Source organism: Gallinula chloropus (assembly GCF_964237585.1).
Source record: "Gallinula chloropus genome assembly, chromosome: Z".
NCBI lineage: Eukaryota > Metazoa > Chordata > Aves > Gruiformes > Rallidae > Gallinula > Gallinula chloropus.
In genome coordinates this window covers 53,202,198-53,222,628 of record NC_140089.1, presented here as the reverse complement: position 1 = coordinate 53,222,628, position 20,431 = coordinate 53,202,198, and the positions used below count along the sequence as shown (strand labels likewise).

The following is a 20,431-nucleotide window of genomic DNA, read 5'->3' as shown; positions in this document are numbered from 1 at the left end:
GTGTGGTCCAGCAGCAGTCTCTGCCAGAGGGGTGGGTTTGGGAGCAGGCCTGAGAACTCATGCATCTTCATCCCTTGAGAGGTCTACTGACTGAGGTCTCTCTGAACACACTCGGTAGACATGCTGAACATGCCCTGTATACAGCTGCCCAGGCTGTGGATACTCTCTAGGGTATTTTCTTTCATTTTTGTAAATAGCAGAGACTTTCTGAGAGGCTATATTTGCTGCTCTATGGGGGACACTGTGTCCTTCGTCAGATGTACGCCATATGACTGGGTTGGTGACTGTTACTCCCTAAAGAAGGAAGATGAAGTCTGGCTCATTAGTAAAGATCGGGACAAACACATGTCACTTTCTGCAAGGCAAAAGCCTGGGGCATTTGTTGTTCCCACACCAATCTGGAGTGCTGCTTTTGTATGTCCTGCTCTTTGGCTGGAGTAATCCCTAGCGACTTTAACAGCAAAATCCCATAAAAAGCAGTACTGCACAGGGCAGGTGTTCATTTTCAGAGGTCATGACCCACTCTTGTAGGCATTTGGGCCAGAGAGCAGCAAAAGGCATTTGTGATACCCCAGGCCAGGTTTTTGCTACATTTAAAAAACTTATCTTACCAGCTGGGATAAAAAAAACGCTGTTTCTGAAAAAATGTGGAGGCAATTAGGGAAAAAATTGCAGCCTCTTTGCATTATATTTGGAAGTAGTTTTCTGGCTCAAAATGCAGGAGAATATTTTAGTTGTAGAAGGAAGAAAAAGAATAAGGAGATGGCGGGGGGGTGGGGCTCTGACCAAATCATTGGAAGTATAGTGGCTTTTAATAGAAAATACTGGGTGACCCCGGGGAATTGATATCAGCATCAACTTGTGTAGAAAAATGGAGGTGCATCTAATTCGCTGGACTGGTGGTTGCACAGCAGGAGAAATGTTAGCCCTTTCTTTTGCTTCCTTCCTGCAGGGTAGTCTTAAAATAATCTCTTGATAGCTCTCACCTGAAAATTAAGCAAAGGGCCTACAAACTGCCAGCAGTACCCTCTCTGTCATCATTGTCTGGCTGTTTGCCTTCAGATCAGAGCTCCTTACACAAGTTTGGAGAAGATAGGATAAATAGAAATAGTGAAAACTCCAGAGTTGGAGATATTTCATCATATTGCTGTGAGTAGTGCTGCAAAGCCCTGTTAGTGGTAGCGACCTCTCTCTGCTAGCTCAGTGTAAGTGGGATGTGGGAGGATTCCTCCTCTTGGCCATATCTGTTCTGTTGCTCTGAGAAACCTACTTTTATGGTGCATGGTGATGAAAACTTGCTGCATGCATTGTATCAGTGTGAGGCAAGTTCTACTGATATGTTTGACCTGCTTGCATGTGGTTCAGCTGAACCAAATTTTCACAGAGCTGAATATCAGGGAACTGCAAATAGTCTGCACAAGATTTAGAAATGAAGCCAGTGGATCACAGGACAAGCAGTTGGGATATGCTCACGGGATTCTCTCTGCAAGTTCAGCTGTGGCATATGACAAGACTAGTTTCAACTCTACAGTTTCCCAAATTATTTTTGTTTTGGGTCAGAGTTAAGGCTCTTTAAATGCTAATGTTTCTGTTGAGCATGTCGTAGCTATTATAGTATATGATTTTCAGACTTGTTCATACTTGATGTGCTACTTTTTGGTAATCATGTGCATCAACAGTTCTTCTACACGTTAACATATTTTGAGGCTGTGTAGGAGTTATATGCCAGAGGGAGTAAATCTAGCTATGTATATAAGGTAAATTACAAATGTGGATTATAAGTGCGAGAATCAGGGACATTCCATACCGAAATACTTCACTTGAGTCAAGTGGCCTATTTGAAGAGCTCCATTAGCTTGTAGTAATAGCAGGCATTTATCCATTGTATGCATCAGCTACTGGATGGCTGAAATCAGACATGTTATCCAAGCGGTGTACATACTTCCTCTCAAAAGAACTCCATCCTGACTTAATATCCGCCCAGCTTAAGTCAGCCTCCAGACGCTTTTCTTTGCAGGGTCATATCAACAGCAGAATTGTGACCCTTGGTGTCAAACCAACCGGCATCTTCCCTGTGAAATGGAAGACTAGTGATCTTAGCAGGCAGCAGTCCAAGACATTGATGTTCAAGCATAACAGCTCCTTATCATTCATTTTCTGTTTTGCACTTAAAAACTGAATGTGTTTATGTTTGGTTATCTGTCTGGGAAAGCATTCAGGTATCTGTGAGGCTCAGGGGCTTTGAATAACCATTCTGGCATAGTTCTACAGCATATGCTGAAGTCTTGGCTTCATGAAAGTCAGTGACAAAAAAATCTCACTGATTATCAGGAGTTAAACTGGAGCTTGAATTTCAAGGTTGTAATCTTGTGGCTTTTGCAAACTTGACAGAGTTGTGTTTTTTTGGTTTTTTGTTTTTTTTTTTAAACAAACAAATGCAAACCAGGAAACCCAAAACCTGCCTGTGAAAATGACTGTAATCTCAAACCCTGCATACTGGTAGTTTTTCCTTAGATGAGATTTCTGCTCAAGATTTTTGTGTTACCATGAGCAGATACGGTACTTCTTCGATCAGAGACAGTTTACTTGCTGGTATTAGGTAACTTTCCTCAGCATATCAGTGGATGTGTAGCAGGGGTCAAACAATAATCCCATCTCATTTCTTTCCCTTTGCAGGCCCTCTACAATTCAATCAAGAATGAGAAGCTGGAATGGGCAGTGTAAGTATCCTGCATAGAAATTAGGAGTTTAAAAATAGTACCTGTGTAGTAATCTGTTTATATGTCCTGTGTCACCATCTGAGTGGACTCCAAAGTAGAAGATAGCCAATGTACATAATTAGTTTGCTTTTCTGTTAATGAATGACCTGGCAATACTGCCTCATCTGTTTCTTTAGCAAGGGGAGTTGTTAATGATAGGAGCCAACTACATTTGTAAGGAAAGAGGACGTTTCATTTAGTAGGAAACTTCAGCCTGAAAAGAGAAATTAAATCCTCCATTGTTCTGTGACTGCATAAATAAAACAGAAGTTCACTTCTCCCCTTTATCTTTTGGTACATTGTGTCAGAACCACTGAATAGAAACACACCTCTTGGATTGAGTTTCCTGCTGTTGGTTTATTGTCGTGGTTTGTCTCCTGATTAGCTATGAATAGCTTGACAACAACCTAATATGAAAGATGATAAATTGGAAAAAAGTCTGGTATCATCCCCTGTCCTTAGCAACTTTCAACAGGCTAACACTTGTTAACTATGGAAATACTGCAGACAAGAAAGAGCTTCAATTTTTGATTGTGTTAAATTGGCATTTCTCTATGTTTAGGTTTTATATGGTCTAGGTATGCCAGCAAAGAGTAGAAGTGTCAGATTCAGATTTTGCTGCTTGCAGAACAGTGGGTTTTGCTGAATAATAAATGAGTTGTGCATATTTTTTTTCTATTTTGGCTGTACTAGATGTTTACTTGTGTGGATTTACGTACCTGAATCCCCATGTTCTTAAGAGCAATCTATGCCTGGGCTGCATGCTTCTGCACCTTTTGTGGCAAAAGTCCAAACAACCACCGTAGGTCTTGTAGGCCCATTGGGTTCTGATCTTCCTTGTTTCAAGTTCGGCATCTGCAACTGAATTTCTTGTCAGGGTATGCATCCTCACTTAAAAGAGCTGCTGGTCCTAACTGGGGTCACAGCCCTTGTTCAGAAGGGTGTTAGATAAGGGAGGATCACCAAGAAGTGCTATCTTTGATAAGCCCCCTCACAGGTATGACAGCGGACATTTCTGAATCTTGCATGTCATAACACCAGAGTTGCTTGCAAGACACTCTCTCACAGGTACTTCAGACCCAGCAGAATCCATTCTGTGACTTTCTTGATGTCAAAATTTTCCTTCAGATCTTGGCAAGAGACCGTACCGCGTCTAATACACTTGGGCAGCCTCCAGGTGGAAACTGGCTCATGCCTGGCTCTGCTCCCATGAGCTTCAGTCAAGGTGATTTATGAGATAGTTACCACTTATACAGGAGTAAGCTTCTTTGGCATTTACATACTTCAGTCTGTATCCCTTGCTAATGAATTGTTTGGGGGAAAATTGCACGCAGGCTGGAGAAGGGAGAAATTTAAATCCTCCTTAAATAAGGCTTTGAGATACCGGTCTAAAGCTGCCTTCTCCTAGCAGAATGTTCTAAGTGGCCAGTTGTTGATTCTGGTCTGACACTCAGCTCAGACTGATGTGACAATCTGACTAATGTGACAAAGCTCATCCTGGGCAGTCTTAAGAGTTTGTGCCTTTACCTTTAGGGCTGAGAGGTCTGGCTGGAAGAGGGAATGTGAAGATATCTGTCCTCACTTTTAGAGATGTATGGTTGGTGTAATCACCCCAAGGAGCTCCAGGACTTGTGAGCTAGAGGAACAGGGCACATCACTCACTTCCTATGCTGTCATGGTCTGCAGAGTAAAGGTTAATAGGAAGTGGACATGGCCAGTTTTGCTCTGATGGGGCTGAGGAAGATTGCCTCTCCTTTCCAAAGAGTATCGCTTTGCTTCCCTGATGTAGTTGGCAGGGGTAGAAGTGAGAGGTAAGGCAAACATGGAAATAGGGCTGCAATAGAGGTAGTGCAAGAGAGGTAGTTTCCTCTCATGAGGAAAGGCTGAATGAACTGGGGTTGTTCAGCCTTGAGAAAAGAAGACTGAAAGGGGATCTGATCAATGTTTATAAATATCTGAAGTGTGGGAGACTAAGGCTAACCTCTTCTCAGTTGTCTGTGGAGACAGGACAAGGGGCAATGGCTGCAAGTTGGAGCACAGGAAGTTCCGCACCGACATGCAGCAGAACTTTTTCACAGTGAGGGTGACAGAGCCCTGGGACAGGCTGCCCAGGGGGGTGTGGAGTCTCCCTCGCTGGAGATATTCAAGACCTTTCTGGATGCCTACCTGTGCGACCTCTCCTAGGGCACCTGATTTTGACAGGGGAGTTGGACTTGATTCTGGAGGTCCCTTCCAATACCTACAATTCTGTGAATCTGTGAAAACCCAGCATAAGCTTCCTTGCAATCCTGGCAAGTTAAAAGAATGTATTTCCTCCAGCCAGTATAGCTTTGAAGTTCTAGGACTCTCTTGTTGAGCTAAGCAACAGTTTAAGAGCTTCTCTGGCAATGCATTGTTTGGTGGACTGATGACTGTCAGCAAGTCCCAAGCAGGGAAGGGTAACAGCAATACCTTGGATGGGGGAAGACTGATCCTTACCTTACTAGCCTAGAGCTAGGAGTGTCATCATTCTAACTGTTTTGCTGTCCATTTCCAGTAGAATTAGAGTTTAATCCAAAACCCACAAGAAAGTAAGTCTACTGTTGATTCTAATTTTGTAGTCAAGAGAAGTGGCAACCTTAATCAGCAGATATGCTGATTTCAGTAGGGAAATATTAATTTATCCTTTATGAACAGGGAAGCATGAGTACATCTCTGAAAGAGATAATTGCATTAGAGTTCTTTTTTTCTGCAGTAGTTCCAGGTTCAATCTCTCCAAAAGGTACCATGATCAGTAAAATAAGCAGATCTGACCGCAAATTTACCCTGAATGGATCCTGAATACACATCCCTACTCTGCACTGCATCCCCCCAATTTTTTGTTACTTTCCACAATAGAACCCCTAGAAAACGTTCTGCCATTTACTTTGCTTGCCTGTTTCCTCTTGCCTGTTTTGTTGTTCAGTGTCCTGAAAGAGATGAGAAACACAGTATGGGAAACCCAAATGTCAGAAATACCATTATACTTTTTTTCCCATTGCTCTCTACTACTTGCAGTTCTAGATCTCTCCTGTCAGTTGGATGGTGTTTCATTTCTCTCAACAGCAGCCGAAGCACTAAGTAGTGCTTCACTACTTCACTTACCTCACTGAAGTAATTGGCAGAAGTTCCTAGTGTCTGCAGTGAAGCTACATACTGTTTCATCCATTTAGTCCAATGCATCATGTTTTCAGTGTGCTGAGGTTACTGGAACCACCCAGGACTGCATGTAGCCCCACTAATTGTGTCCCAAGTTCTCGTGCTGTTTAAATTTCCCTGAGGGACTTGGTATTTCCATGAGAATTTTTTCATCCTCACAAGGTAAACTCTTGTTCTTCTACCATGACATAATCCATAGGTGAAATGTACTCAAGATTGTGTTAACATGAAATGGTGAGGTTAAAAGAGCTGGGTTTGTAGGTAGAAGAGGAGGCACAGAGAGGGACTTGAGTGTATTTTGTTCAGGCTCTTGCACAAGAGAAGGGTGTGAGTTATTTTTCACACCCATTGTGGTTGGGCTTAAATTTGAAACAAGGAAATTTTGGGTTGAACATTAAAAAATAACTTTCTGGCAATAAGCCTTTTTAAAACAGGGCCTCTGTTTGCCTGGATGAGCTAAGTGCTTTCACTGGTGGTTTTTATGAACTGATTATTCTCTTAGGAAGAATGGATCTGGTCTTAGAGTTAAAGAGATGGACTAGCTGACCTCTTAACATCCTGTTGTCTATAATACTATGGTCTGAGTTTTGCACAGACCATTGTCAGTTTTAAGCTGAAGAAGAAAAATTGATTTCAAGTATGATGGGACAGCTCATTCTGAATGCATGTGGAGGAAAAGGTTATCGAGAAAGGTCAACATGGATTCACCCGGGGGAAATCATGCTTGATCGATCCAATAGTTGCCTATGATGTCATGACTGGCTGGGTATATGAGGGAAGAGTGGTGCATGTTTTCTACCTTGATTTCAGCAAGGCTTTTGACACGATCTTCCATAATGTCCTCATAGTTACCTATGGAATCTATGGATGTGTGGGATAGATGAGGTGGAATAAGAACTGGCTGAACTACAGAACTCAGAGGGTTGTGATGAGTGACACAGAGTCTAGTTGGAGGTCTGTAGCCAGTGGTGTGCCCCAAGGGTCAGTACTGGTTCCAGTCTTAGTCAACATATTGTCAGTGACCTGGACAAGGGGACAGAGTGTACCCTCAGCAAGTTTGCTGGTGCTATAAAACAGGGAGGAGTGGCCAATGCACCTGAAGGCTGCAGTACCATTCAGCAAGACCTGGACAGACTAGAGAATTGGACAGAGATGAACCTGATGAAGTTCAACAAGGGCAAGTATATAGGGTTTTGCACCTAGGGAGGAATAACCTCAGTCACCAGTACAGATTAGAGGTTGATCTGCTGGGAAGCAGCTCTGTAGAGAAGGACCTGGGAGTCCTGGTGGACAGGCAAATCTCCATGAGCCAGCAGTGTGCCCTTATGGCCAAGAAGGCCAATGGTGACATGGGGTGCATTGAGAAAACCATGGTCAGCAGGTTGAGGGAGGTTCTCCTCCCCCTCTACGCTGCCCTGGTGAGGCCACATCTGGAGTGCTGTGTCCATTTCTGGGCTCCCCAGTTCAGGAAAGATGGGGAACTACTGGATAGAGCCCAGCAAAGGGTGGCAAGGATGAAGAGGGGACTGGAGCATCGCTTATATGAGAACAGGCTGAGACAGCCAGGTCTGTTTAGCCTGGAGAAGACTGAGGGGTTGTCATCAATGCTTATAGATATCTAAAGGGTAGCTGTCTAGAGGATGGGGCTGGACTCTTCTCAGTGGTGCCCAGTGACAGGATGAGGGGCAGTGGGCACAAGCCAGAACACAGGAAGTTCCATCTCCATATGATAAAAAACTTCTTTACTCTGATAGTGACAGAGCACAGGAGCAGGCTGCCAAGAGATTGTGGAGTCCCCTTCTCTGGGGATAGTCAAGATCTACCTGGATGAAGTCCTGTGCAACCTGCCCTAGGTAAATCTGCTTTAGCAGTGAGGTTTGGACTAGCTGATCTTCAGGGATCACTTTCATCCCCTACCAGTCTGTGAAAGATCAGTTTTCAGGTGCATGTATCCAAAGGCGAATTGAATTTTCTGCAGCTCGTCCTTCTTGCAGTCCTATCCTAAAGTCCAGTGAGGATTAAGTTTGGATTGTTACATCCTTGATAAAGCCTATTCAGGTCATATCTATTCAGCAACATTTGGAGGAGATCTAAGGAAAGCCTAAACCCCAAACTGTTCTACTGCTTGGAAACTTCTCCCAATTGTCCAGCTTTCTTCTTCCGCTTCACCACGAAGCAATACGGAGTATTTGTAGAAGTGAGTCTAACATTCTCTGGTCTATTTCCATTGGCGTTTGTTGTGGTTTTGCATGGTGAGGTTTGGGTGGTGAGCTACAGAGGTGGCTTCTGCAAGAAGCAGCTAGAAGCTCTCTGCACAAGCTGGGCTCAAGGATGAACTTGTTGCTGACCAAGGCCGAGCCCATCAGCGATGGTCACAACGCTACTGTAAACCACATTTAAGAGGAAAAAAAAAAAAACCAACCCACATGCAGACACTTTTTGCCACCAGAGAAGGGAGTGAAAAGATTTCATAAACTCTGCAGACACCAAGGTCAATGAAGAAGTGGGGGGAGGCGTCCCAAGTGCCAGACAGAGAGATTCCCCTGCAGCCCATGGAGAAGACCATGATGGAGTGGGTTGTTCCTTTGCAGCCCATGGAAGATGATGGGGACCAGAGACCCCATGTGCAGACTCTGGAGAGGCCCCACACTGGAGCAGGTGGAGACACTTTGACCCATGCTGGAGTAAGCTCCTGGAAAAACCTACAGTCCATGGAGAGAGCTAGAGAGATACAGAGAGAGGTCCATGCTGGAGCAGGTTTGCTGGGGGGCAGCGCTTGTGACTCCATGGTGGACCAGGCTCAGCATTCTGGGACTGAGAGACGTTCTATGACTGCACTCCATAGCAGTGACCCATGCTGGGGCAACTGGTGAAGAGATGAAGCCCTGTGAAAAGGACTCATGCTGCAGAAGTCCGTTAAGGACTGTCTCCCCATGGGTGGGACCCCATGCTGGAGCAGGGGAAGGATGTGAGGAATGGCCCCCACCCCCAAAAAAGAAAATAGCTCGTGAGGAACTGACCAAAACCCCCATTCCCACTGCCTTCCTCCCCACCCCTCCCCCCATCCCTGGGGGAAGAAGGGAACGAAATCATGGAAAGAGGTGCTTTAAGATCTGGTCGCACTTCTCATTATCCAACTCTGGTTTCACTGTGTAGTGAAATTAGAGTTTTCTTTCCTTCACTCTGTGTTGAGTCTGTTTTGCCCACAATGGTGATTACAGGATGATCTCTCCCTGTCCTTATCTCGACTCCTAAGGCTCTCAATACATATTTTCTCCCCTGTCCAGATGAAAAGGGAAGTGATAGATTTGCTTTGGTGGGCGTCTGGCCTCCAGCCATGGCCAAACCACCACAGTATTTCATATTCAAGATCAGGCAAGACATTTTGTCTTTGTCTGTCTGTATTTGCCTTTTGAAGAATTCCTGTTGAGTAGCTGCCCCAGAGATGCTGAGTTCAAGAGCACTACCCACACCAGTAGTGATGTCCAGTTTCGCAGGATTGCTCATCACATCATCTGTGGCCGCATGTTTAAAGACACTGGTATGTTCCCAAGATACAATTGATCAGTAGAAGATAATTTGATCCCATGACTCCAAAGAGAATAGTTTATTAAAAAAAAAAAAAAAAAAGCTAAGCCATTTATTGCAGCAGGTCTCTGATGGCAAGGAGAAATCCACTGTGTCCTTGGCAAAGATCCCAGAATTCACAAGGTACTTCTATGTGATAAATCAGCCCAAGTGTTTGTGCCCTATGAGAGGTTTTAGTCTGCATTAGATATCACAGACTTGTGTTGAGTGAATTTGCTCCTGGAACGGACACATGTTTAAGAAACATGTGTCATGCAATGCTCCAGACATGCTAGTAAATGTGATCAGTACAGGGAGGGGCCGTGCAAGACAACACTGTCATGGTATGGTGCACCATATTGTCTGTATCTCTACAACTAAATCAAGCGTCACTACCGTGACTGTCAGACCGAGTGTTAATGTGTAGTATCTGTATCCATACTGGTGAAAAGTCTTGCCCTCCGAAAGAAGATGCCTGCCTCTGTGCAGCCTGTTAGGGTGATCCTTGACTGCTGATTCCTAATCTGTGTCTGGAAGTTCTTTGGGAGTGGGCAGGGCTGAGACCATGCCAAGCACAAAGTAATACAGGTTGATCAAATGCCTGGGAATATTGCCTGGCATTGCTGGACTCACTGTATTAAGCCTCCCTCTGTCTGGATTTGGTTTCCTTATTGTCAGACTGGTCTATTATCCTTGTACCTCCTCAGACTAAGTTATTCCCCCAAAGGCGATTTCAGCTGATTGCTACTCTAGCCTACAGTTCTTGGAAGACATCTCTTCGGTTGGCCATTCCTGTAGGCAGACATGGTTGCACTGTGTGCCCCAAAGGGAGATTTTGTACGGATGTACGCCTTGGTTCCTCATCGGATACGTGCCTTTGAATATGTGCATATGGTTGCAAGGTCTGCCTGAGCTTGCTCTCTCTGCTGATGATCTGGCTCCAGTGCGATACAGCAGCTGGAAGTCCAGTCCCTCTACTGTTACTCTCAAGCGATAGTGATTTCTATTTTTTTTAATCAGGTCCTGGTCTTAGGAGGAGCATTGCTACCATGAGAGGAGGAGGCTGAGAGGAGACCTTGTAGCTGCCTATAATTATCTGAAAGGAGTTTGTAGAGAGGTGGGCAATGGTCTCTTCAGCCAGGTGGCAGGAGATAGGACAAGGGGAAATGGCACAAAGCTGTGCCAGGGCAGGGCCTGGAACAGCCTGCCCAGGGAGGTGGTTGAGTCACCATTCCTGAGTGTGTTTGAAAAAAGGGTAGATCAGGTACTTAGGGATATGGTTTAGCATTCGACTGGAACGGTTGGACTCGATGATCTTAGAGGTCTTTTCCAACCTTGTGATTCTGTGTGATTCTGTGACTTTCTAATGGCAGCCTTCGTTCTCCCTGATGCACCTTTTCCAGTCACCTGGAGGGGAATGTATTGGTCTTCAAAGGACACAGGGCTGCTCTGTAATCTGACACTGTGGTTCCTCCAAATACACCATCCACCCAGATTCTGTGGCCTGCTGTTCACTGAAAACCATAATCCTACTCTTGTGATGGACACCCTTTGTTTTTGATGTTGCCAGGTCCTTTTTGCCTTTGGCTGTGATAAGCAAAAAGGCATTTATTAGTCAGGCAATGCTTGTGACTTGCTGAAATGGGTTGCATTGTTGTCCCCAAGAGCTGTGTTGAATGCATTGCCCTAATAAGTAACATTTTGAGCAGCATTTTGTTTCTAAAATACAGGTAACGTAATTCACCTAGTATAGTTTTTATTTTTAAATTACTACTTTTATGCCAGTCTGCAGAGGAAAATAAAGAAAAGTGGGTAGAGCCTGTGTTTCATATGTTAAGGGGTAAGACGCAGTCATCTCTAGTAATCTAATCCCTTTTCATATACACGTGAACTCAGGAAGAAACTGGAGGTTTTTCAGGAGAGCCCAGCAGGAAAATATCTCCCATTTTAGCACTCAAGTAAGTAGAATTAAAAATAGGTGAAGTTAGAAGACACGGAACGCTCTTGAAATCTGCCTTTTGAGACTGTAAATGGGAATCGGATTTTCTTGAAAATCCTGCCCCTGTGTCCTGTGCTAGTGAAGCAGGTGAACTGAAGCTTTGCTATAACCTATGTTTCAGTACATGTCTGTGTTTCTCTTTAAACATAGGGTCCCCTCTCTAAACAGACCTCTGTCTTTATAGGGTCTCTCCCGCCTATAAAGACAGAGGTGTGTTTTGACAAGGAGCGTGCAAAAATTACTGAAATGAAACTTTGCTGGTCAGTCCCTCATTTATGCTTGTTTTTCACTGCTTTTGAAGGGATGAAGAAGAGAAAAAAAAGTCTCATTCAGATGGTACAGATGAAAAAGATAATGGGAGCCAGACGAAGGCTGTCAGTCGAATTGGCAACTCCAATAACCCATTCTTGGACATCCCTCATGACCCCAATGCTGCCGTGTATAAAACTGGATTTCTGGCTCGGAAAAGCCATGCAGATATGGATGGAAAGAAAAGTGAGTATCTTCCATTCTTAACGTCTCATTTTCTTGTTATCTCTGCACAATGCCACTTATGATGAGTCCATGTGCTTCTCAAGGCAAATAGTGCTGCTTCATTAGGGGAAATTGCAGCAATAACAAACAACGCAGCAATTGGATTATCACACTCTCACTATTAGGCCAGGATTTACGATGTTCAGTCGCATTTGCAGAATCTCTAATGCATGAGCATAATGAGTAATGTGATACAGCAAAGCAATGTGAATCTTTTGTGCTAAAAGAAAATGAATCTCATGGTTTGCAGAGAGAAAACAATTTCAAGTGAATTACAGTAGCTGTTCTGTAGAAGTTTGGTAATTCTCCTCTTCCTTATGCGACACCAGATTGCTTCGAGTCTCTCCTTCCCCCCTGTGACTGTCTTTAAAGGAAGGCTGTTCTTTATCTCTGCTTGGAAGGTGCTGTAGTTGTTCCTTTTCCTATTTTCCCAGCCATGGGTCACATACCCAGTGAAGGTCAGCAGTTTTGCTAACTTTATGCCATTTACGCAGTTTCTCCCTGCTCCTTCTTTATAATAATAATGGCGTGTCTCTTTCTTATGTTATTCATCCTCTTTCCTTCTTGTCCTGCTTCATTTGTGGTGCACTAATTATCGAAGGCTTCTGATTCACCTGTGTGTGTTTTATTTGGACATCTTCATTTGTTTCTTTTCTACTGATGTTCTTGGAGACAGCAGAGGCTACTCAGAGCATCTGTATTTTCCCCAGTTGTTGCTGGCGGTCACCTAATCATGGTTCACGCTGTTGGGCTGCATCCTGAAGGCAGGGTCTGACTTTGTAATGGGTTTCCAGTCACTGCAAGTCTGTCCTAGCTGGGATAAGCTCTCTGGTGTTTATGTGTTTTGCTAGCATGTTTTAGAAGGTACAATTACAGGTCAGTATTTTCAAGCTGGAGGCTGACAGCTGGACAACTAAATTCAAGCAGAGATGTCGAAATCAAACTGACCTCATTCTTTGTGATGACCGGATGCTGTGAATAGGTTCTTCTTTATTAAACTTCTGTTTAACCTTAATAAATAATTGTATCTAGTTGCCTTTATTAAATTATCTATTTAATTATAAGTAAGTAGAATTCAGCACATTGGATGCTGGCATTTTGGGAATAATCCGTGTATGAGTAACCAAGGCTGTGTTTTTGGAAGTTTCTGTAGATATTAGAGGTCTGTCTCTCATTGTCATGCAGCTCTTGAAAAAGTTACATTTTGACTTTCAAGTTGCAAATAAAAGGAAACTTTTAAAAAAAAAAATAGTTAGACCTTATTATATTTAGTTTCCTAATGGGATTGTTGCAGGGCAGAGATGAGCTTGTGCATGATTGCTAATGAAGTGATGTGCTAGCGTGCCATGTGCATCTTATCAGGAAAGAAGTACTGAGGGCTAAAGCACTTAGGCAGTCTAGAGGAGGATGTAACAGGGGCCAATGGCGGGAAGCTGAACCGAACAAATGCCAGTTAGAAATAAGGCCTGTCATGTGAGATGAGAATGATTAACCTCTGGAGCAAGGGACTAATAACCTCTTCAGTATTGCTTGCTGTCTTCAAATAAGAATTGGATGCCTTTCTGAGGGCGATGCTTTAGTTGTGCACGGGTTATTAATTTCAGTATAGAGGCAAGTAGATGCTGGTCAGTGGGGCGTACTTGTTGGAGACTGAGCTTAAATGCAGGCTTCTGGTCTCCTGCACTGTGATCATACTGCCTGTGCCTTCTCTCTTTAGGTGTTTTTTTCCCCTCAAGTGCTTGTTTCTTGGAATTTGTGGGCTGGCTATGTTGTCTGTGCCTTCAACCTCTAACTGACTTCAGGTTTCTTGAGGGGTGATTTTTTTAATTCTTCAGGATTTTGTTTGGCTCCTCTTCTTTTCTCCAGCTTGTTCTGAGGTTGCAGGAAGTCGGGGGCGACGGCGACCAAGAAGCCATCTGACTACTTTGGTACCAAGTTGGGTATGCAGCAGAAGCAAGAGGGAAGGATGTTCTTGAGAGGTGCTGCTTTCTGAGCAATGTCCTATTGGTCCTGAGCAGCGCCTGCTGGCCTGATGTGACATGGAGAAAGGGTGGTTCCTTCTGTAAAATCTGCCATGGTGTAGAGCTCAGACCTAACTGTGTAGGGAAGGTGTCCACTTACCTGCAAGAGCACAAAGACGGGATCTCTCTGACCTGCTTTCTGCATCTCTGCTGTTCCCTCCTGATCCAGTCCAGGGCTGGCATCAGGGTTCTTTCATTACTCTCTCACACAGCAGGTATGCGCAGGCACTGTGCTGAGTTGCATTGTCCTTTGAAAAGGAGAGTACAAAGGAGGTTTAACACAGGACTAATGTAGCTCTCCTGTTGCCTAGACAAAGTGTAAAAATGGATCTGAGTTAAACGGGTTTTCATTTGTTTTCTTTGCAGCTCCCCGAGGAAGGCGAGGCTGGAAAACCTTTTATGCTGTGCTGAAGGGAACCGTCCTGTACTTGCAGAAGGTAGTGGAAATCGCTATCTTTTGGAAACTAATTAAAGAAGGATAAAGCAGCAGGCATCCTCTCTGCTCTCACAGCCCACAGGCTTTTTTCCCCTCCGACACAGAGTGTAGCCGTCTCTCTGCCCCCCACCCTGTTTACACACACATTCAGGCATGAATCTTTTTAGTGACACCCTCTCCCTTTTCACACTTTGAAGTTCAGTTCCATTGTCCCCATCCACATGTGCACCCTATCAACTCCAGTTTATACCACTGCTGTTACTCACAGCTGAAAACATAGCCAGCTTCACCAGCAGAGACAGCAGCATCTCTCTGTCTTGCACGCATTCCTCCAGGCTGGTTTTAACACTGCGGTTCATATGTGTGACTTCTCCTCCTGTAAGGTTGTCCTCCTTTCCCATCTTTTCATAGTATACTTTTTCTGCAATGCCTGCAAAGTCTAGCTGCGAAACAATTGAATGGCAGCTTGGGATTGGTAGGAATCTGAGGCTTCTGCTCCATAGCAAAATTGAAAAGGATACTAGGATCCTTTTCTTTTTTTTCTCCAAAGCAAGATGAGACACTGGTTTCTAACAGACTTTGCTCCCTGACAGCAAGTAGTCTAAAAAAAAAAAAGTCAGCTGAAACCCTTCAAGTCTTTTGGCACAAGCTTTAATGGATTATAGCACAGCTTTAACTATTATTTTGGAATGTGAAATGCAACATATGAGTGAGAATTGTCAAACTCAAATAAATGGTAGCAGCTAATTAGATTGTTAAGGCTTTTTTGCTACCCCTAGCATAGGTGAAATGTTCATGAAATAAGTGGTGTTTGTCCAGACTGTCTTGCATTGTAGAAGTATGTTCTTTTGAAAGCCTTTTTACATTTCCACTGTGTTTTGCAACTATCAGGAGCGCAAGTTCAAGTGCATACTGCTGTTTCCTCCTCCCTTGCTGTGTTTTTTTAAAATTGTTGGTTTCATTGAAGCCAATCCGCATAATCTGTGAGAAGAGAGAGACAGGTTTGGATCAAATTCTTAGAGCATGAAGTTTACAAGGTGGATGCTCTATGTGCAGTACCTTTTTGAGAGGCTGAAATCCTGTAATGGACAAAACAATCTGCAGTCAGGAGAAAAGATTTGGGCTGAAAGTTGGATGTGACAGGCTCAAAGCCAGTGCAAGAGACTAGAACCAAGTCTATTGAATAGCATCTTAGCCTTCCCTCTGGTCGTCTTGTTGCCAGCAGGTTCAGATTTTACTAAATTGGCCTTCAGGACAGGTTTGCCTTTGTCCTTAACTGGGTGGAATGGAGTCATCTGCCTTGATTTCTGAAATAAGCCATCTTCAGTGTTCACCTGAAAAGACTGCGTGGTTTCCTGAGAAGTAAGAATGCTCCTTGTCCATAACATGTTAATTAATTTCTTATTTGATCTTTGAGGGGGGTTTAGTAAGCTTTCAAGGGGAGAAGTTGATATGCTATCTATTTTAGAGTCTCAATTACGTACTTCTATGAGCATCACTGTCATACTAGTTTAAAATGCCTTCTCTTTGACAAAATGTAGAGATGCTGATGTAGCATGCAAATTTTTCTACCCAGCGTTGCTCTTCCCACTCTCACTCTCCATCCTTTGGAAAGCAAGAGAGTAATTTCACATCTGACTGCATCTTTGCAGAATTAAATGCATTGCTGGAGTTCTTGTTCTTACTTGTTTGCTATTTGTGCATCTTGCACTTGTCACAGCACTTGAATTCAGTCATTACAGGGTGGTTACTCCACAAAGCTGGACTCTCCTTGCGGTCCTGAAGGCACTTGCACTGAAGCCATCTTACTTGTAGCACAGTGACAAGCAAGACTTTTATGTTAGTGCTGTCAAAGGTTGACAGAGGATCCTGATGGGAAGTGAGTCATTCCCAAAGTGATGGGCAGCTGCAAGCCTCCCCAGGATGCCTTCAGCCCCTGCTAGCCACAGTGCCTCACACTGCAGCTGTGAGACATCCCCTGATGTTCAGCTCCAGAAGGTCTGGCAGTCATGTGCTTCACCCCTGAAATAAACTTTGCTCTGCTAGGGACATGGTATTGCAGAAGTTGAGGGTGCCAGGGTTTTAAAATACACAGTTAGACCAAGCTGTTACAGTAAAAGTTGCTGAGCTGTTGTTTCCTTTTGCTATATACCAGGAGAATGAAGTTGTCCTTATATTAGAAAGTTCAGGACCATTTTAGAACAGCTTTATTTTTTTTGTAAAAATGCATAGCTCTGGCAGTAGTCATGGTCAAAGGATTTCCTTGTTCTCTGTTTACCCTCTCTCATGATTATGCAGTGCTGTAGGTAGGGCAGGGTGCATTGATATAGGGAGACACACATTACCTGTATATTACCTATATATTTGTGGAGGTAACAGCTGTGATGATGGTTTCATTGCACTGAATGCTGTTCAAGCAGCAGAGAGAAATCTCACTGTTCTAGGGGCTGTATACACATAAACACATATACAAACTTCTGCACTATTGCTTTCTGTGTTTATCTGTAACTCAGCTGTTCCCTCATGACACTACTGTAATATAAATATTAATTGTTTGTAGCAGCTGTGATTCCCCCAGTGGGCACTGTGATCCCAATTCTCCTGCCATTCTGCACACCAGTTCAGTTCTCCTTGTTTTGATGTCAGAGTCCATGTACGAGAGTGGCTTGTGATGGTCACTTTAGATTTACTCCGTGCCCGCATATATAAATTTATTTAATTATTTATTTGGTTTTCTATTGGAACTGTTCCAGTGCTAGTTCCTGTGCTGCATGTTGTTTTATTTTTAAAGGAGTGTTGTAAGAGAAAGTTTCTGAATGAGTGAGCACAGAGGCCACTGGAGGGGCTCAGTGGAAGCATTTGCAATTAGCCAGCTAAACATACCTGTACCATATTACATAAAATGAGAGGTTTGACATGTTTGGGATGTTGGCCCTGTCTCTGGGCATCCTCAGGCCAAGGTTAATTTTCTGCCCTCTCTTCATAGCAAGAGGAAATTGCAAAGTAGGATTTTGACAGAATGTCTCTTCACTAGACTGACATGTGATGTGATGTGCATACAGAAGAGAGGTGTATACGGAGAGGGCATAAGGCTGACCTCACTTCCTTGCTAGAAATTGCTTCTGGGCTAGCAGTGCAGGACATGGACGTTTGTGTTTTGTTTGGGCCCTTCTGCAAGGTTCGCAACATCTTTGCTTTTTGGTGTGGCACTTTATAGTCTTGTAAGCTTTCAGGTATTTTTATGTAACTTTTCTCAGATGTCTTTATTAAAATATTGAAAAAAGAAAAAGAGAGCGAGAAAGGACAGAATGATGAAAAGTGTTGGGTGATGAGGCTTTCTGAAAGACAGTCTTGCAGCCATCACATGCAACTAAGCAGAGATATCCACCCACAGTGCACTGACTGATAAAGAGCCAAATGCCATTCTCTGGTCTATCAAATACACATTTAGAAACACGCTGACTCCGGGTCAGCAGGATGTGGGAAAGTCATTCTCCAGGAGTCAGAGAAGGATGAATTCAGCATGTCGTTGCGTTGTGTGCAGCACTCACATCAGCCTTCAGCTGACAGAAAGGTCACAGTTTCTTTCTGGCTCCTCATATATTTCTTGCCACTGTCTTGGTCTAACTTTAGTGAACTGCCTTCCATTCCAGCTCAACCTCCACACTGACACCAGCACATCAGAGCACTTGCTGTCCTTGATGGCATAGGAGATACGGATGTTCCCGCTCCCCTGACATTCCCTGCCAGTTGAAAAGCTTTGGAGGAATTTTGAACAGCACATTCATGTCCTTCCAGCTTTCTCTGAGGCTGGCCAACTACGTGGAGACATTTCCGGTATGCTGGTCAGTGCCTCTGGAGAAGCTGGCAGAGCCCCAGCTGTCAAGGTAGATAGCAGCCAGCTGATCTGGTGGGATTAGCGAGGATTAATGTGAATGCTGCCTTGTCAGTAAGGAAGGGTTCTCAGCTAGGACTGCTTCTGGGACTGCCCAAATGTGGAGTTGTGTTGGAACAGCTTTAGACACCAGAGCAGGTTGTGGATGTTGGATGTATCTCACAGAAGAAGCTAGGAGGCAGCAGGCAAGGCAATAGCTGACACTGTCTCTAGGCAGTAACTTGAGAAAAAACAGAATATCATGTTTCTGAGGCCTGCCTAAGTTCATTTCCTGCCCCTGAAGTTTTTCCAGTTTCCCTGGACAGTTGAGCCAGTCATTTACCCCAAAACTACTACCAAATAAATCACCTTTTGAACCTGTGAAGGAAACAGCTTGACCTGGGGGGTTGTTTCCTCCGTCTTCAAAGTGGGGCTGAGCCAGATGTTGAGCAACCTCCCCCATTTCTTTTCCTTCAGCTAGGGACTTTGCCAGATCTTCCTTGAAGAAGGTTTAGAAAGTGTCCTAAAGTGTATGTAAGCAAAGTCCATCTTGATATGGAGATATCTCCAAAGCTTGCTGGCACTCGGGCTGTGAGAGGGGAAGGACATTAGGCTTCACTTGCTTCCAGATGTTTAGGTTGAAGGCTATTCTTTGGTCTGTGCAGCAGTGCTCTGCCTTTCTGCTAGGCCTGCAAGACCTGTGGCGTGTTATGCCCTTGTCTGTCCCCAAATGGAGGTGGTGCTGAGACAGTAGTGCTGGGTAAGTGTGTCTCCCCTGGTGAAGTTTTTGAGCAGCAGCAAGTTCTGTGCCTGCACTAGCTGGACCTCTGTGAGGAAGGATGAGAACACGGCACAGAGGAGCAGATGCTGTTTCCTCCCTTCTGAGAGGTGGTCAGCCCAACTGGTGGCTCCCCATCCATTGAAATTTGTTGTGGAGAGCCCTGACCTGACCAAGAGCACAGGTGGCAGCAGTGTAGTTGCCACTGGCTGTGACCCTGTCTGTGTGCTGACAGAGAAGCCCTGGTTTACCAATTCATCCACATTAACCATCTGTGCTCCAGGGTGGGTGTCTCCCTCAGTGTTTAAGCCAGTGCTGTCCCTGCACATGCTCTGTGTCATGCACTCTGTTGCCCATCTCGTAACAATTCTGTTCAAGTGGAGGTATTGATAATTATTGTGCCTGCAGAGAATTATTATTCTGGTTTGCAGCCTTCACACCCCTCCCTTGGTGAGTGTTTTGGATGAGACTGACTGATTTTTGTGATGTACTAAGAGGAAGAAATGGAGTCGGTTGCAGAGTACTTTGGCCTCTCCTTCAGAAACTTTGCATGCGGAGTGTTCCTGGCAAGTGACTTTTCATTGGAAAAGCTCCTGGCTTTTCCAAGCCTTTTAGAGTCAAGTGGGCTTTAAACAGAACTTGTGGCTACACCATGACGGTGCCCTCATCCAGGATCTGCCATTCAGGAGATCAAAGACTGCTGCCAGGCTGACACTTGCAACACAGAGAAGTTTGACTCCCTGCTTTTGTTATTTGGTGTTGGAAGCGGTACTGTTGTTGTGTCAGAAACCTGGAAGGTCCTGTGCTTGCCACTCGAAGACCCTGAGCAGAGAGATTTAAAGGAGGTTGCTAAGGAGGTTTCTCCACTGTGTGAGGGCCTGTCTAGGAGGAGATACTAAGGTAGTTGTTTGAGAAAAATTAAATTCGAGCAGTGGAGGTTGAAAAACCTAAGCAGGAACCATGAACTGAGCCATGGAAGTGGGGAGCTGGACATGGAGGAATACTGAAATGAGACAAATAGTTCACAGCTGTTGTTATAGTCATATATTTCTTGTTTACCCCTCTTCCTGTCAAGCAGGTATCGAAATTACTTCTCTCCCTTGTAAAGAGATGAAAAAGAAAGATAAAGGAAAAGATGTTAAAGGTAGTGGAAACTGCAAGTGCTCAAGACGTTGCATTCAGTTCATATGCTTTTAATACCAATCATGACTATGGAACAAGATTTTTCCCTAGGTTGAGGAAAAAGGAGAGTAGAGTATAGAGAAATAAGACACCATTTTCCTCCT

General features: G+C 44.2%; 1 protein-coding gene across 2 annotated transcripts in view; it reads left to right on the top strand.

Moving 5' to 3' along the window:
• PSD3 (pleckstrin and Sec7 domain containing 3) overlaps window positions 1-20,431 on the top strand; it is a gene marked incomplete at both ends in the record, with an annotated part of 105,587 nt that overhangs the window by 74,699 nt on the left and 10,457 nt on the right. For both annotated transcript variants that reach the window (XM_084278578.1, XM_084278579.1), the window contains 3 exons: window positions 2,677-2,720; window positions 11,804-11,997; window positions 14,424-14,494. In XM_084278578.1, coding sequence (XP_084134704.1) covers window positions 2,677-2,720; window positions 11,804-11,997; window positions 14,424-14,494 — 309 coding nt within the window. The remainder of the gene's footprint in view (window positions 1-2,676; window positions 2,721-11,803; window positions 11,998-14,423; window positions 14,495-20,431) is intronic.